At 49.8% G+C, this 17,965-nt stretch overlaps 1 protein-coding gene across 1 annotated transcript; it reads right to left on the reverse strand.

The window, feature by feature from the left end:
* Window positions 1-7,344: 7,344 nt before the first annotated feature.
* On the reverse strand, window positions 7,345-13,869 carry BOD1 (biorientation of chromosomes in cell division 1). Its single transcript, XM_084761922.1, has 4 exons — window positions 13,456-13,869; window positions 11,456-11,580; window positions 9,062-9,258; window positions 7,345-8,063 (listed from the first exon to the last, which is right to left on the reverse strand). Exons 1-3 carry the CDS (start codon window positions 13,852-13,854, stop codon window positions 9,063-9,065), a joined length of 720 nt encoding a protein of 239 aa, XP_084618048.1. The 5' UTR covers window positions 13,855-13,869; the 3' UTR covers window positions 7,345-8,063; window position 9,062.
* Between the last annotated feature and the right edge of the window lie 4,096 nt (window positions 13,870-17,965).

A 17,965-nucleotide genomic window follows, 5' to 3' on the forward strand; every position in this document is an offset into this window, starting at 1 on the left:
CTGAGAGCTCAGTGCTGCCACCTGCTCCAGCATCCTCTTGGGGGGATTTCCTGCCTCCAGCAAGAACACCCCAATAAGAACAATGAACATGTTTTGTTTCCCTCTATGCAAATAGGTTCTGCATCTTTGGATTCCACCGACTGTGTGCAGAACAGGGAACAGACACGCTGGCCAGACGCACGTCCCTTCACCTCCCCTGCCCGCGCCCTAACTGCTCAGCAGCCTTTGGTTGGTTATCACCTGGTGTGCAGCTGTACACACAGGGTTTGCAGTATTGCAGTATAGGCAAGGATGTGCCTGGGTTCTACACAAAGGCTGCATGGTTTTACAGAGTCCAGTGTCTGTGGGTTTAGTACTTAGCATCACACCTGGGATGCTGAGGGATGCTGAGGGATGCTGAGGGATGGCTGCATTTCACGGGGGTGGGAGTGGGGTATGGGCTGGATTCCAACAAAAGGGTGAGGTTAGACAGACTTGGTGGCTCAGCTCTGGAATCCCAGAATCTCAATTCCAGGAAATCTTGCCTCAAAACCGAAATGAGAGCCAAACCGAAGCAAACAACAAAAGTGAGGGTCGGGGTGGAGAAATGGTTTAGGGGTCAGGAGCACTGGTTGCTCTTCCAGGGGACCCAGGTTCAATTCCCAGCATCCACATGGCAGCTAACGACTATCTGCAACTCCAGTGCCAGGGTATCCGTGCTCTTCTGCCCTCACTGGACATCAAATACACATGTGAGGCACAGAAACACAGTCAAAACATCCATACACTTAAAATAAAAATAAATCTAAAGCAAAATAAATATATCATGTAGCACTAAATTAATATATATGTTACATATATTGTTTGTTTGTTTGTTGTTTTTTGAGACAAGGTTTCTCTGTGTAGCCCTGGCTGTCCTGGAACTCACTCTGTAGACCAGGCTGGCCTTGAACTCACTGGGATCCACCTGCCTTTGTCTCCCCAGTGCTGGGATTAAAGGTGTGCGCCACCACCGCCCAGCTTTGTATGTATATTTTTTAAGTGAGGGGAAGGGGGAAGGAGGGAGGCTTTGGAGTTGGTTCCAGGCTATTGGGGCGACTTTCTAGCAGCAGGCTGAGGGATTGAAAGCTAAGGAGACCAGGCTTGACCTTGTCCTGTTCCAGCCATGTATTCTTCCTGTCTGTGATGGGGGCTGGTGACACTCTCTGGGACATCCCTTGAATCAGAGTGGGCATGTGAGGTGCCTGGGTATCTCAAGGTCAGCCCTGCCTGGGGCTGAAGTGCTCAGGAGCCGAGTCCCAGGTGTAGCAGGGCCCAGGGAGGAGACGTGCTCACCCTCTGGCTTCAGTACCCGCAGGACTCCCTGCCTGGCTGAGGGTCTTCTATGGCTACTCTGTCCCTGAGTTTTGTCATTTCTTTCAAACTGGCTGGCACCCTCCAGCTGACCTCTGGCATGGCCATCGCTCCAGGGCCACCAGGGAGTGGGTGCTTTTCACTACTTTGGAGCTGTTTATAGAGGGACATGGATGACACTGGCTCTTCACTGAGCCTCGGTGGCAGGCCCACAAAGACACCTTTTAGGCCATTTGGCTGGAAAGCTGGGGACACAGTGCAAAGTGATGGCAAATAAGGTCAGACCAGGGCCTGGCTCTGTCGAGTGGAATCCACAGGCAGTCACAGGAATAGGCACCCCATCTCACTGTGGCCCAGACTGTGGGAGCTGCACGGGCACCTCCCCATCCCCCTGCTTCATAAGCAGGAGGAACAGAGAGGTGTAGATACTCACCTAAAGCTGCTCAGCTGCCCTGCCAGGGAGCTATGACGTTGAACAGTGATCCCTCTGAGGTCAAACATGGCTTTCACTTTGGCCATTTTGCTCCCTTTAGTAAAACGAGTGCCAATAGCTTCAGCTTGCACAGTCTGTGATCCTCAAGCGCACTTCATAGATGAGTCTAAGTTCAGAGAGGACCAGTGACTTTTCTAAGGTAGGAATTGATATACCTGGGGCACCTCATACACTCTTTCGACCGCGAGGCCATGACACTATCTCTGAGGGCACTGCTGCCTGGTGAGGCCTGGCTCTGCCTAGACCAGGGAGCAGTCTCTCAGCACCTGATGTTTGGTGACTGGGTGCTTAGCGATCACATAACTGGCATGGCCTCTCCCCTTCCTGTAGGCTGAATGTCCACTGCCCATTCCTCAAGTCAGGGACAGAAGCTAGGGGAGGTAAAAAGTCACCTGACAGCTGCAGATTCCACCTGGGTCATAAGCAGGTTGGGGGCGAGGGGGCGGGGGGGGGGGGGTAGGGGCGTGTCTTCTCCATGGGTCACACAGGCAGCGTTTACCTCCTGTGACATTGCCAGTCAAGAGCGGCCTACATCCAACTGTGTTCTCTCTCCATCCCAGCCTCCCCCACCCCACCCCCTCCCCATCCCCCCTACCCCCACCCTGGGGCCACTTCTAAGAGTCTTTTATGGCTTCATGGGGGGAACAGGTGTTTCTTGAGCTAAGCCCCTGCCGTCATCAGACTGGGTGGGCAGCTTTGTAAGACAGGGACAGTGGCTGTCCCAATCTTTGGGGTGTTAAGATGGTTGTCAGTGGTCCTGTGTTCCTGTGGCCTGTGTTTCATCTATGGCGGCTCTGCCCTACCCCACCCGACCCTCACCTCACCCCATCTGCCCCTGCACGACCCTACCCTAAGGCTGCCCTGTTCTATCCTATGGCAGCCACATAACCCCAGCTGGCCCAGCCTACTGGCCCTGTCCCTTCCCTCTACTAGAGCAGCACCAAGCCTCAGCCCATGGATGCAGGTTGAGCACTCTGTAGAGGATTTCACTGACCACAAGCCAGGCCCCCAAAACCACCTGTAAGATGGCCACCGAGCATCACATGCCTCCCCTGGCTCCCTCGGAAGCGTGTGTAGATTGTGGTCCTGGCCAGCTGATGCTTCACCTCCTTTGATTTACAAGCCTCAAGGCTGGTAATCCCCATGCACAGGCCTGCTGCCCTCTCTGACACCTCCTATAGTGTATCTGGCTCTGCTGTCGGGGGAGAGCTCCCCACCCCGTCTCCGTTCCGTCTCTGCTATTCAGAAGGCACACACACAGAGAACAGTGGTTGGTCTGCTGCCCTCAGAGCTCTTATCACACGTCTCCCTTGCACTTTGTGGTGGCCAAACTGATATGCCACAGCTCGATGTAGCTGCAGGCTGGGACAGCCATGTGCCGCCCTGGAGGGTTGGGGAGGCCTTGTATCTCAGTGGAGTGGTGAGTTCTAAGGTTTGGGCTTGAGCACAGGGGAAGCAGACAGCTGGCTTCTAAGGCTGGCTGTGGTTGAAGGCCACATTGTCCCAGAACTGGCTTGGGCAAACAGCACCCTGTGTGGTCCAGCCTGTCTCCTGGAGCTGTCAGCTCTATGGATAAAAAGGTCCATGTTACCAGTGTCAACTGTGCACACATCTTCCTGGGGACGTGGCGGGAGGCAGGGGCAAAGGCCAGAGAAGTGGCTCTGAGTCCTCAGTGTCAAAGGACTCATTTTTAGTCCTCAGTGTCAAAGGACTCATTTTACAACAAACCGTGTGTTTAACCATGCAGACTTAACAAGGTGAACTGGGGTAGCACTGCACAATGATCCCTTTATGGAGGCTTCGCCCAGTAACGCTTCCTACGTTTTTAACTACCCATCTTCGAGCATTTGTGGAGGGATCTAGGCTTAGAATGGAAACCAGTAAAATCCTATTAATAGCTCCCAGGCTATAAATACATCTGTTAGCTTCACAGGCCATGAGAAGAATGCGGTGGACTTTCACCAAGTTTGCTGGGCAAGTTTGCAGTGGCTTACGCTGTGGTGGGGAAGGAGCCCCCGGGGTAAGATCAGACATGGGCAGGTTTTTTCAGACACGACACTGAGTTTCAACAGTACACAGAAAACACATGGAGGTGGGGAAGGACACGTGGGAAACCCAGCAGGCTGGCTTGGTCCCCAGCTCTATTGACCAGGTGACCAGCCATGCTACATGGCAGGGGCTGGCTCCTCCATTGTCATCACTGGCTCAGAGGGAGCTCAGCTCATCCCACATGACCTTAGAGAGCAGAGCAAAGGCTTTCAGCAGCAGATGTCTCACACTGCGTGTTCTGAGATGTGTCTTAGGTGATTTGTGTGTGTGTTCTAAACATTAGCCAGGCTTTCAAAATGTAATATACACACGGAGCTGAGCACTTACGCAGCCTTCAAAAGTAAGGGAATTCTGACAGGAAGGGAAGACAAGCTTTTAGTTTTCACCCGCCCCCTGGTCACTTCTTACACGACAAACATGTGGCGGATGAGGCCACTGGATTCAGAATTCGAATCAATCTGATGGGGCCCGGGTTTGGAACGGAAGTTAACCCCAGAGGACGGACATTGGTTTGAACATGGTAACTAACAAGAGTAACCAAGGACGTAGGGAGGACAGGTCTGACTCAGCTGGCTGTGAGCAAAGCCCTTCACCATGTGAGCCTTGACTTCTTCATAAAATGGAGACCATCCTTCCAGAATTGTGAAACTCAAATGAAACTGTACAAGACCATGCCGGGCGCTTGGTTCCTTGATTTCTTGAGAAGACTGGTGAGTATGACTCTTAGTGAAAAGCAGTGTCTTGGGATGGACGGCCAAAAGCACTGTGGTGCCCAGAGTCGGCAGACGGACAAGGTAAGAGCAATATGATAAAAGTTGCAATTGCTACCACGTGGCCTTGGAAGCTAGTCCTGAAGGTACTGGCCCAGATAATGTGATTGACAACTGGCGACATGCTATGTCAACTCTGGCGGCCAGAGCCCTTCTTTAGCTAAACGTCATTCAAACCCAATCCCAGTGCCAGCCTCCAACACTTAATCCCTGACCTTTGCTGGGTCCCCACAGACATCTCTCCTGCTGGTTCCAATCCGCAAGGTCCCTTGACAGTTCCAGGCATCCTGAGCTTCACTGCATCAAAAGACCACTTAGGTGCTGAGTTACATGCCAGAATGGCTAAGCCAAAGGATCCAAAGGCAGTCCTTGCAAGGGACTGTGGGAGAATTCAGAGACATGCATTCTCACCATGGAGGTGTTGGAACAGACACATGACTCACGTGGTTAGTCCATCATTACAAGGCAGATCACCCGCCTTGGGGAAGATGTCCTGAAATGCCTCTGACACTTGCAGATCTGGAGATTGCTCTCTGTGGGGTTATGTGACACTACCTCTGGGAATTAGTGTCCACGTACTCTTCTGGGGTCATCTGGTGGCTCTCCAGCTCAGTGCTGGTGAGTAATGTAGGGCACATTAATAACGTGCTGAGTTTTGAGTTAGTTAAGGACAAGGCAGTGACAAAAGCAAGCCTTGATAGATTGAGCACGTGGCCTTCACAGGATTGGCTCCAGGAGCCGGTGGGCTGGGTCAGTGTCAAACTCATGAGTAGAAACATGCCAAGAGCTAAGGTCTCCTGCCACAGCCTCCGCTGTTTGTCCAGGCAAGGAAGTGAGCTTCAGAGGGCACCACACTGCTGTCCCGGGTGTAGCCAGGCCCAGCCCGCTCGCATCCTCATATTCCCCAGTGCTGGTCATGTCCTAGAGATGGGCCTCAGGCTCCACTCAGCTTTCCCCTGGCTTCTCCACATAGGGGGAAGATGCCTAACTTGCTTTAGGTCACTGGCAATGCATGTCTTGCTGAAGAATGAAAACAGGAGTTGGGTGGGGGTCGTGAACATGAACAAAATGCACTGCAGGAAGAAATGACTAGGCAAGGCGCTTAGCAGGCAAAGCGGTTTGGGTGGACTAACCCTCCTTGGGGAAAAGACTGCCCTTCATCTTCGAACGTGACTTTCTCTAAGGTCTTGAGATGAAGCCAAAGGATTTGAGTGTCTAAGCAGATCTGGCTGGCACCCTGGTGCTGAGGCCGGAGGCATTCCTGTCCTCAAGCCTCGCTGGGCTGTCCTGACTACACCTCCAGCAATTTGAAGACGCTCACCTGGGGGACATGGGCACTCCTTTCCTGTTGATCCAGCTAAGCCTCTGCTCTGCTCTAAAAGCAGAGGTGTGCCTCTCTAATCCAACAAGGCTCTGCTCGTGAGTCTTAATGTGATGACAGAGCTGCGGAGAGCCTCAACTCTTGGCAAGTAGCCCTGAAAGTCCACACTTCAGTCATCTGGTCAGGCTCCTTCAGTAATGGAAACAACAGGAGAGATTGCAGAGCAAAACCTACCTGCTTAAAAACACAGTTGGGTAACTCTGTAGGAAATTTCCCTAGCTGTTCAATTCTGCCTTCTTTTACTTGGTTGGGGTCAGTGTTGGGACAGCTGGCAAGGCCAGTGGGAAATAGCTGCAGAGCGTCAGGAAGTCACAAGGTCTGTAGTCTTAAAGGAAAGCCCCTCTGGAAGTGAGACACAATTCTTGTCACATGCATGATGGCAGGGTAGAGGACTGTGGCTGCTGAGAACGCTGGTGCCTGTCCCGAATGACAAGGCCAGCAGCCTGTACATGGAGATGGACTACAACCGGAGGGGAAAACGGACCACACCACTGAGGTCCCGCTCACAGTGCTGAGGGTGGGGCCAGCTTGAATGTAACAGGTGCAGCTGCTGCAAACATCTTGCTGAGTTCTTGGCAGGCAGCAGTCTCACTCATGGCATTTGTGTTAACGGTGGAAGGGAAACATTCCTTTCAGTGGAGAGCAACCAGCTGGGCTAAATCTTGTTAGGGCTGGGTTGGGTGTGTGGCTCAGCTGTACAGCATATGCTCAGCAGGTGTGACACTGGGTTCTCCCTCCAATCCCCAGACCCAAGAAGTCAGACCAGTTGTCAGCAGCATATTCATATGAACACGGCTTCTTAGTTTGAAGCAATCTTTGCTGCACTCAAGGCCCAGCATCACCTGGGAGCTTGTGAGACACAAACGTTTGGGCCAGTGAGTAAACATGTTTGCCACCAAGCTTGATGACCTGAGCGCGACCACTGGGACACATATGGTAGAAGGAGAGGCTCAACAGCCGCACACACGTGTAACCTGTCACCTTCTTACCCCACCCCATCCCACGCCAGGCCAATAACTAATGTATTAAAGAGAAAAGGAAAGGAAACATAAACCTCAGGCTTCCCAGGCTGAGTCGTAACATGCCCTGAGATACTCAGGGGACACTGGTTCTCATCCAAGCTGGAGACGCGTGAGAATATTCAGACATCGCCAGCCCCTGACCAGCTGCACTGTCCAGCCTGAGCCAGGACGCTTCTAAGTTCCAGCCACCAGTCCCTCAGTCCCATCAAGTCACGTGCTGTACATGGAGTCGGCAGGCAGGTAAAGGAAAGGAAGTCACCTCCACAGAGGCGCTATGGTTCTGTTGAGGCTTTCGGGAAAGATCACCGCATGACTTTATTGTAAAATGTCTGCTATTTATTAGCAGTTGTTTCTCTAAAAACACAAACACAAGAACTGAGCACCACAACCACAGTGACTTGCCCCTGTGGCTAGGGAGATGCCAGGACAGAGGCTGTGGGGCTTTCCTTGTACCAGAGTCTCAGCCTCCTCACTCACTCCAGGGCTCCAACGCTACCTCTGACAAGGGAAAGGAAATCGCTAAATCCCCAATCACAGAAAGGTCACAACCACAGTAAGGCTACTGATGCTGACCGCTGCACATCCCAGCCCCAAACTCTAGCAACAACATCAAAGCCACCACCAAACAGCTGCTCCTGATGCTGCTGGCTGTCCTAACCCGCTAGCCTCCAGCCTGCCTCCCGCATACCGCAGAGCACACGTGCTAACATCCACATGCAGCGTCCGTGTTCAAGTATAAAGGTTTGTTCAGGACAGCCCAGGTCACTGTAGTGCTAAAACCTCTGTAGTGTCTACCGGGGTCACACCTTTGACAGGTGGTCAAAAGGAGGCACAAAGTATGAGCAAGCACAGACAACTGTCCCACTGCAGCCTTGCTTTCCATCCACATGGATGCCACCCAAGTCAAGGCCCAAATCCTGACATCAGTAGTGACTTGGTTGACTAAAGTTATATTCGTATGAAACAGGAATCCATTTCTTCATTAAATGGCGGTTTCCAAAGGTATCAGGCATAGTCTAAAAAAAAAAAAGATAATCATGTCAAATTGATACTTTTGATAAGGGCCTATATTCATTGACTATCTGTTCCTTAAAAAAATTAACAATGACATGAGAAAGATTTAAAATGAATGTTTTACACTCCATGGTGGATCAAGGCCCTCTCCTGAAAGGCGCAAGAAGCCAGCCCCACTTGTAGTGCCCTGCAGCAGCTCTTGCAACCTTCAGTCACCCATTTAAAAGGCCTTGGTCAACTGCCTCCCTTACCCAATTTACTAATAAGTGTCTTAGCAACTTAGAACACCAGTAGCAGAGCACTCCCCAGGGGTGTGGTAACAACAGGTGACAGGTCTGCTGCTCACAGTGGCTCCCCAAACCTGCCAAGCATTCATCTCTGTATCTCCAGCTAATTTTTATTTTTATTTATTTTTTATTTTATTTTTTTTCCAGCTAATTTTTAAATTTAGATTAAATTCCAACCCTGAGAGCTGGGTGCACGCCTTTAATCCCAGTGCTCAGGAGGCAGAGGGAGGTGGATCTCTGTGAGTTCAAGGCCAACCTGGTCTACAAGAGTCCAGGACAGCCAGGATTGTTACACAGAGAAACCCTGTCTCAAAAAACCTAAAATATAAATAAATAAATAAATTCCAACTCTGAGACAAAGTGCAGAGAACTGCATGTTAACTGACAATGGCAATATGGAAACGTAGAGCTCACAATGAGCACCTCACGTGAGACAGGCACTTGGAAAGCTAGCTGATTTCATAAGAAAATCACAAATGTCAGTCAAGGCCAGGGTAGAGCCACATGTAAACAATTTCAGAGAAGATGACCTCCATGTGAGCCCCCTCCCCACCTACCCCCGTGTAAGCCAGCTACCACATGGTTCCTGATAAGGGTGCCTCTGTTGACTTGCTTGCTGGCTCTGTCACAGAACACACTTCTAGTCACAGTTTACTCCGTTTCTAGCCATTTCACACAACAGCCAGCCAGAGAGGAAAGATGGGGTACCAAACCTTAGGAGGCATCTTGGGATGGTGCTGGAGGATCCTGGCTTTCAGGTTCAGGAGGGGGAGCTGGCACAGCTTCTTTTTTCTGGGCGGCCAGGAACTCATGGATTGCCCGCTCTATCTGTGGCCTGAAGATGTGGTTCAATTTGGGATCTACTACCTGAGAAATGATCCTGTCCACTCCTGCTTCCAGCATGCCTGACCTACGGAGATAAACCAGTTACTGAGTTCTCAAGAATTCTCCTTTGCACTGATAAGCACCAAGCGCCATTCAAGCCCAGCACGTCCACTCCCCGCACAGTTAGGGCACTGGTCTTTCATTTGAAAGGATTCACAGCTGCCTGCTATCTACCATTTCTAACACAGACTCTGTACAAAGCTGAGCAGAGTGCCCCAAAGGCCAACACATGTGACAAACCACAAGCAAGAGCCTGGCCACAGGGGTAGAGTGAAGACTGCAGTCAGAGTCAATGGCAGCAAGCCTTGTGTTGCCTCCATTATCCTCAGCACTTATACTGAGCAGGCAGAACAGAAGTGGCTTCCAGCAGCAACTCAAACAGCCAATACACAAATCAGGCGACAGATATGTGTGATGGCTGGTGAGACCCACAGGACTGGACATGCATGTGTGGCTCTCAATAAAGGGTGGCTACTGACCCCTACTTTTTGAGACCTCTGAGCCACCAGAGCTCACCATGAGGGAGGGAGCAGTGCTGGGCAGACCAGGAAGGACAGCATGGCGGCTTTAGATGTCACACCCACCTACCACACAGAGAGCTTTACGTGGGTGGTAACTGTCTTTATTTACAGGATCCCAATTGCAATGGCTACAAACCACACAGTGAGTGCTAGACTACCACAAAAATCATTTTCTATCTGCAAAACTTTTAAATCTTGAAATCACTGTAAAGTCAAAAGTTGCAAGGAAACATGCAAGGAGACTCCGACACCCCACCCTTACATCTCTGGTGTTAGCGCCTACCTACCTAACACACTACAGTATCAACACGACGAAGGTGGGGCCAGCACAACCCAGACTGTAGTAGGTGACCTGCACTGTGTTGCCATAACAAAAGACCTGAGGCTGGGAAACATAGAAAGAGGTATACCTGGTTTGTGATGCTAGTGGCTGGTGGCAGCCTGGGTCAGCTGAAGGTCCCTACCTGTATCCCACTGCCATGTGAGCATGCGCATACCAAGTGACACCGCCTACTGAGAAAAATGGCTGAACTCGTCCTTTTTTTTGTTTTCTTTTTTCTTTTCTTTCTCTGAGAAGGTCTCACTGTATAGCTGAGGCTGGTCTGGAATTCAGCATAGAACCAAGCCTGCCTGGTTCTCCTAAGCTCTCCACCTCAGGGATGACAGGAATGTAGCATCACATTTGGCTGAGAACAAATGATTCTCAAAGAACTAAAACGGTGCCACAGACCTCAACACCGTCTACCAGCTCCCTCCACCTCAGCGCCTCCTGGGGATCCGCTCCTATCGTATGGGCCTCTGGGGTTTACAGCACAAATTACCACGTGGGCTGCTTAGGGTATGCACCAGCACAACTAAGATACTGGGCAGCGTGAGAGAGGCCCTGAGCTTCGGCTCTCCCAGCCCAGCTCCGCCACTGGCCACGCATCTCTGCACTCTTAGCAAATGCAGCCACACCTCAGCCTTCCAAGATATGCTTTTCTCACCATAGTTTCCTGATGTTTCTATTTTCAGGGTCCCACCCCATAGCTTCTATTCAGCAATTTAGTGAGGTAAGAGGTGCTGGGCGTGAGCCTTGGTGCTAAAAGCCAAAGCTGACCTGAAACAGATCAGAAACAATTTACCTTGGAACCCACAGCCCGCCCCACTGTGCCAGTGGCAATGGGACCACTCCTGTGAGTTCTCTACAGTACCTGCTCTAGCAAAGGTTCAGTTTGTTTCTGTAAAAAACAATGTCTTGCACACCTTTAATCCCAGTGCTCAGGAGGCAGAGGCAGAGGCAGGTGGATCTCTGTGAGTTCAAGGCCAGCCTGATCTACAAAGGGAGTCCAGGACAGCCAGGGCTACACAGAGAAACTCTGTATTAAGAAAAAAAAAAAAAAAAAAAGGACAACTTCCTGCAAACTGTCACCACACTTTAGCAGCCATGGTCACAGAACATACAAGACTCAGTTCCCACACAGAAACACTGCCATCTGGGTAGAAAACTCACTCTCATGTTCAGATTACACTGAAAGCTTTAAAATTAAAAAAAAAGGGGGGGGGGAATCAAGTGTTACACTCTGGAAGGCCTTTCAGAGTTGCCACTGAATGCACACCCAGAGGGAACAACCAGCGACAAAGCACCATGGGCCAGGACCCCCAAGAACATCAGTCAGCTTGTGAGGCATCATGCTGGACCTTCACTGTTTCTTTACTTACTGAACCACACTCTGCCTCAGGCCATTTCGCAACTGGTTCTTGTTCATTGCAGGATTCCACTCCTGTTTGTCCAGATGCGTTGACACAAAATTATCCACCTTCTGCCTCAGGTTCTGGTAAGCTGGCTAAGACATTCAGAAGAAGAGACCATGTTAGTGTATGTGACAATGTCATTTAGAACACTGCTTTTCTTTTGGTTTTTCATGACAGGGTTTCTCTGTGTGTAGCCCTGGTTTTCTTGGAACTGGATTTGTAATCCAGGCTGGCCTTGAACTCACAGAGATCCACTTGCCTCTGCCTCTTGAGTACTGGGATTAAAGGCTTGGGCCATCACACTCGACCAGAAGACTGCTTTTCACAGAAATACATTTTCTTGTTTAACCGTGTCAACCTGATCTCAGAACTCACTCTGCGGTACAGCAGCTAAGAATCAGCAGCCAGCAGGGTGCCTGCATTGGGTGGCTAGGAAGGCACAGTGCAGGGCGTTACCAAAACAAATCAGTCTATTTTAAAGAAACTCCATGGTAGAGAGCCTATTAGCATTAACCTGCCCTCACTTAAACACCAGCCTTTCAGGCTTAGAGGAGTAAACAAAGGTGCCCTCTGGCTGCAGTGTGGCCAAAGGCAGGTGCAGGCTGTTTTCTGAGAAGGAACTGGGTTGTAGGCAAAGCACTGATTTTTTTCAGGAGTCTTCTAATTTCTGAGTCTCGGTAACTTCCATCCCTAAAATGCAAACATTCCTACCTGCTTAACTCACTGAGAGTGATTACAGCAATACACCAAGCCCCCTCCAAATAAAGAGGCCTCCAAAGCCTCAGCAGGGGTCACTACAGCTCAAGCCAAGGGGGGTCCGTGAGGTCTCCAGGCAAAGCTGTGACCCTCAAAGGAGCCTGAGGCTCTTACTCTTAGTGCTCCCACGTGCTTGAGAACAAGACTAGGAAATTACCTGGTGAGTGTAAGAAACAACATTCGGAGCCCCAGCCTCTTCCTCTCCTACTAGGGACAGGCAATGCCTCCCCACCCATCCACGCTGGGTGGTGTCAGGCGTGACTGACTGAACCAAGGCTGTGTTGTCAGGCATGGGTCTGGTCCCTACATGAGAACACACAGCAGAGAGGACAGCCTACCTGTGGTGCTTGTTGCCCCAAAAGTGTATACATGTAGGGCAGACCTAAGCCCACGTCAAAGCCATAAGGCAGGCCCAGGCAGCCTGTAGCTGACAGCCAGGTCCTCAGCTGAGGCCCATCTGGACCAGCTGGCTTGGGTGACCTACAAGCCCTAACAACAGGAAAAGCAACTACTTACCCTAGGGTGCCCTCTCAGTTAGCAAAGAGGCTCCATATCCACCACCTTAAGCTTGGCAAGAGAATTTGTAAAGGGAAAAGGAAATGTTCTGGCTGCTACTATATGCCTGACCCTTGACACACATTTCAAACCACTTTTCCAAGTAAGGTGAACCAACATTTTTACTGGAGAGACTGGCCTTTGGCACTGGATCTAACAGAGACATTAACTCCCTTTAAATTAGTTGAAGGGCACAAAATAAGGGTGCAGAGTCTACGGCTTATCCCAATTTGACCTCATACAAGTCTGCAAATCATTCACCTAGGGAAAGGGAGTAACTATCAGCCTGCAGTCCAATCCATTCCGTGCTTAAATTCACGTCCCTGGTGGGGAACTTCAGAGAACCCGTTGGAATTACTAACGCAGGCTGCCTTTCCCGATCTTTGTAAAGACACACGTTTCTTTGGTCTGGAAGGGGATTATACGTATGCAGCCATAAAAGAATCTTCAAGTTCTGAAAGGCGACTGGTCTAAAAATCACAGCTGTTAAGAAGGGCAATAGTAGTTCTCAGGTGTGTGCCACTTAGAAGGCGCCGGTAGCGCCCCGCGCTGCGCATCTCTGCGGAGGCTCCTGAGGTGCCTTTTGTTTTACTCCAGGACCTGGCACATCAAAGCAGCGGGTGGCCATCACCCATGGACCCCCGCTGTGCCTATACCTTGGTGTCCACGTCGGCCAGGCAGTCCCGGCGGAAGCTGTCAAACAGGCCACGGCTCTTGAGCTGCTCTACTATGAGGGCAATGAGCTGCGGGTCTCCCGGAGGCAGCGAAGCAGGGTTGACTCGGCCGCCTGCCCCACTCGACCCCGCCGCCGGGCCCGTAGCCTGGGCCCCCGCGCCTGCTCCCGCACCGTCCGCCATGGCCGCGCCCCGCGCCCGCACCGGGCCCCGCGCTCGGCTGCTCCTCTGGGAGCCGCGGACCTCGCTGAGCAGACACGGAGGGCCCCACGGAGACGGAGGCGAAGGAGACAGCAGGGTGGGAGGCGGCGGGACCCACGGCGCTCCCCACTCGGCGCTCTGCTGGCGCGCGTTTAATGGCGTCACAGATGGCTTTTGCATTGTGGGACGGTTGGTTTCGAAGAGCCATAGCCCAAATTCTTATAAGTTGGGTCTGGCCGTTGGGAACTACAACTCCCGGCAGGCTATTGGCTCGCTCGCGCTAGTTTGCGGGACAGCTTGGGAATTGTAGGCTGGAGTGCAATGGCTCGAACCTAGTCAATCACTGCAGCTTCCCAAATCAGACCTCTCCAACAATGCGTGACGGTCACCTGCAGAGCTGATTGAAAGATTACGAGTTTATACTTTAAGGACTGTGATTCAGTAGCTCTGTTTCCGTGCCTGGCAGCCTGTGCTTTTGGCATGGACTCCACTCCCACGACCTTCTTGAACAATATGATCTGGGAAATTTGGTTAACAATTGGTTTATATCTTGTTTAACAAACTTTATATTTATTTTGTGGGGCAAGAAAGGGCAGTGGAGCGTGCTACAGCGCGTGTGTGGCGGTCAAAGGACAACTTGTAGCACACTGGTCTCTCATGATGTAGGTGATGGGATCGAATTCGTATCTTCAAGCTTAGTGGCAAGTGCCTTTACTCACTGAGCTATCCAGCCCGCCTACTAGTCAACCTTCTATTCAAAAGTTTGTACCCATCTACTTGATTTTTAATAGCAGTGCAGATTTATTTTTACAAAACCACAAAATAAAAAGAAAATCAAAACTGCTATTAAGTCTTTCTTGCATGTGTGGACTTTATCCTCAATATTAAATGTGGTCAGCATCACTAAAAGTAGAACCAGTAAGTAGAATGCCCTAGATGTAATAATGCTTCACTCTTTAAACCCCTTCACAACTGTCTGAAAGCCAGCACTACTATTTCTTTCTGCAAATGCAGAAATAATTACCTTAGTCATATACCTAGACACGGGAAAATAGGATTTGAACTCAGTGTTCTTCTTGTGTTCCGGTGTTTAACTTAAGACATTCATAGCCCTGAGAGCTAGCTGCCATTTTACAAGTAAAAATAATACCCTAGCTGAATTTCCCACTGATGCCACTGTTAAAAATAAGTTTGGCGGGGAGATGGGGGTGCTAGAGAGATGGCTCAGAGGTTAAGAGCACTGGCTGCTCTTCCAAAGGCCCTGAGTTCAATTCCCAGCAACCACATGGTGGCTCACAACCATCTATAATGTGATCTGATGCCCTCTTCTGGCTTGCAGGTGTACATGCTGGCAGAACACTGTATGCATAATAATAAAGAAATCTTAAAAAAAAAAAAAAGTTTGGGATTGCAAAGAGTGACCAACACCGCAGCTAAAGAGTCTGGACAAGGCAAACTTTACTCTTGATCAAGAGTGTTTGCTGAGGCAGGAAAGGGTAGGGGAGCGAACACACCTAGACAGGAAGTGCATTTGGGCTTTATTCTAAGGAAGAAGATGGCCGTGTCTTTTCCGCATTGGCTAGGGTCCAACGTCACAGTGCCATTCAGTTGCCTAGTCTAAAAAAGAATTTGCGCATAGGAAATAGAAGAGGAAGAGGAAAGAGGCCTTTGCACCAAGGAGAAAAGGCCATCACATTCCTTTGTGTAAATAAAGGTTTTCCTGGGGGGGGGGGTGGTGCGGGAGAGGATTCTAACATCTTCAAGTCTTACACGGTAATGGGAGAGAAAAAAAAAGATCTTAATTCTTTGTTCTAAACACAAGTTTTATATATTTCATAGGAAAGCTCATATTTGATATTTCTTACGTGCCGCCGACCTTGGTTCCTTTTATACTTTGGCTGATCATCAACTCAGCGTCCCCAATGCTGAGATCTCTGTCTGCGGCACCTACTCCTCATCCTATGTGAACACAGAAAAGCATGTGAATACAGTTTGCAATACCTTTGACTGCCGGGAAGATACAGACTGGGCAGTGATCCCAAGATGCTCTCACCCAGCATTTACTCCCCAAGGGAGCTTAACTTAGACCACAAAACAAGCAGCCACTTTTAGTTCCTACTCCTTTTAAGGAGGCCTGGTTAAATAAGCTTAGCCAACTCCATGACAGGCTTTGGATTAGAGATAGGCTAGCCACCTGGCCAGAGGAAGATAGCATTGCTTAAGGCTGGTTTACTGCTGGTCTAATTGCCTAAGGATGATTTACTACCAGTCTGTTAATCTCTTGTCTTATGATTAACTTGTGACCCTGACTAAGTTTGCCCACATCTTTCCACTTTGATTGCTCCAGTCATGTTAAAGATGGCCTAAGCCCCCTTGGGATTCCCTAGGAATGTCTTTAAAAAGAGCCTTCGGGCTGAACTCAGGGTCGCCATTTTGTCTAAGTGATGACTCCAGCATGCTGGATTTCTGCAAAAAAAAAAAAAAAAAAAAAAGCTCTTTGTTGCTTGTATACTATTTGAGTCTGGGGTCTTTCCCCCTCCCTGCCCTCCCATCATTCAGGACCTTAACACTTTAACATCAGCCCAGCCAGTCTCCAAATTTAAACTGATTACGTTCTCTCATAATAGGCTACAGCCCTTTGGGATACCTCAAGTCTGTTTCTACTATTGACCCATACTGACCTTTCACACTTAGCTCTAAGAATATCTCAATAGGGATAGCTCAACCCTGCCCCTCAGGCCTAATTTGGTCTCTTGTTGAGCTAGATTATTATAGTAATTGTTGTAATTGGAAGTAAATCATTTATAGGCTAGTTGGCCATATGCACCCCCTAGCCCCAAACCCCACCCAGATTTTAAACTTCGGAGAAGGAACCACAACACATTATTTTGTCTCTGGTGCCCAGGCCAAAAGTCCTGTCTGTTTTCTAGCTGTGGACTAGTGTAACCATCCTCACAGGAGTGAAGCTATCCTAAAGAGACTTGTGCTCTGGACTTTCACTATCAGAATATTGAACCACTGGTACCCAGGGGGCTCTCCCTGAAGAAGCTCATGCTAGCGGAGGGCGTAGATTGAAGTCTGGTACCAGCCAGAGGGAAAACTTGTCTCCTAGGAAGAGATCTCACACCGTTCTGACAACTTTGGAGGCCACCTTACAGGAGACACCAAGTACATGGAGCTTGGCCAGCTCAATTATGCAGACCTCTCGCCCTCTATTTAAGTCTATACCTCATGTCAGGTCTCTGGAAGGTGGGTGGTGCAGTCATCAGACCTCTTCGCAACACGATCACACTGACTGAATTTCCCTCCTCTGGTTTTCAACACAACTCATTAATTGGCCATTTGCCGGTGGGTATGTGGGTGAACCTGGCTTGTTAGGGTTGCTGGGGCCCAGACTCTGAGTTTAACGACTCCACTATTTGATCAGAGTATATATGGGTAGAAATGTGTTTCTGTCACCATTTGAATTAGGCTTTTATTGCTGTGAAAAGATGCTGCGCCCACAACAACTGTTATAAAGAAAAACTGACTTACAGTTCTGAGGTTCAGTCCGTTATTGTCATGGTGGGAAGTGGTTTAGTTCATTCTTATCATGGTGGGAGGCACATGGGCAAACATGGTGCTAGAGAAGCAGCTGAGAGCTCTACATCCGGATTGGCAGGCAGCTGGACAGCATTGAGCCACTAGACCTGGCTTGAGACCTCAAAGCCCCGCCTCCACCCACACCTGCTCCTACAAGGCCACACCTCCTAAGAGTGCCACACCCTATGAGCCTATGGTGGCCGGTTCTCTTTCAAACCACCACAGTCCCCATCTTCAGGAAGTCCTAGTATAGCAGGAAATACTGGGATAATCTGCCATGACCTAATAGGAAAGTGATGGCGGACGCAGGTTCACAGTGGCCTCATCTCACCATCACTGGGCCCAGTGTATTGGCTATTGAAACTTTGGGTCACGGGGGGAGGGGGCGTGCAGCTCCTGATCCCCTGTATGCTTGCTTACCTTTGTAAATACTATAAACTGGATAATGATTGAGACTAAGGATGAAGGTTATCAAAATTATGGAAGGTCTATTATTAATCCTATTCTTGCTAAGGAGATCCAAAAATGCACTCCTCTGCCACCACAAGACATGTAGTATACAGTAATAATCATCAGGGGGCGCCATTGCTGTATTTATAGCCCAAAGCATTTGGGCCAGGGCAGTATTGTTTGTAACGTTGATTTAATGAGTAATCTAGTTCCTGGTGTCCTTTAGATAACTGCTGTTGAGTCTTAGCATGAAAACTTT

The sequence above is a fragment of the Acomys minous genome (genome assembly GCF_964271855.1).
Source record: "Acomys minous genome assembly, chromosome: 16".
Classification (NCBI taxonomy): domain Eukaryota; kingdom Metazoa; phylum Chordata; class Mammalia; order Rodentia; family Muridae; genus Acomys; species Acomys minous.

What these genes read in the sequence shown, in the direction of transcription:
- BOD1 (XM_084761922.1), bottom strand. Translation starts at nt 13,854, where the DNA reads ATGCAAAAGCCATCTGTGACGCCATTAAACGCGCGCCAGCAGAGCGCC. An exon ending in TGGCCGACGTGGACACCAAG is followed by an intron (nt 11,581 to 13,455) that starts GTATAGGCACAG and finishes TGAATGTCTTAG; the next exon opens with CCAGCTTACCAGAACCTGAG. An exon ending in CTGAGGCAGAGTGTGGTTCA is followed by an intron (nt 9,259 to 11,455) that starts GTAAGTAAAGAA and finishes TTATCTCCGTAG; the next exon opens with GTCAGGCATGCTGGAAGCAG.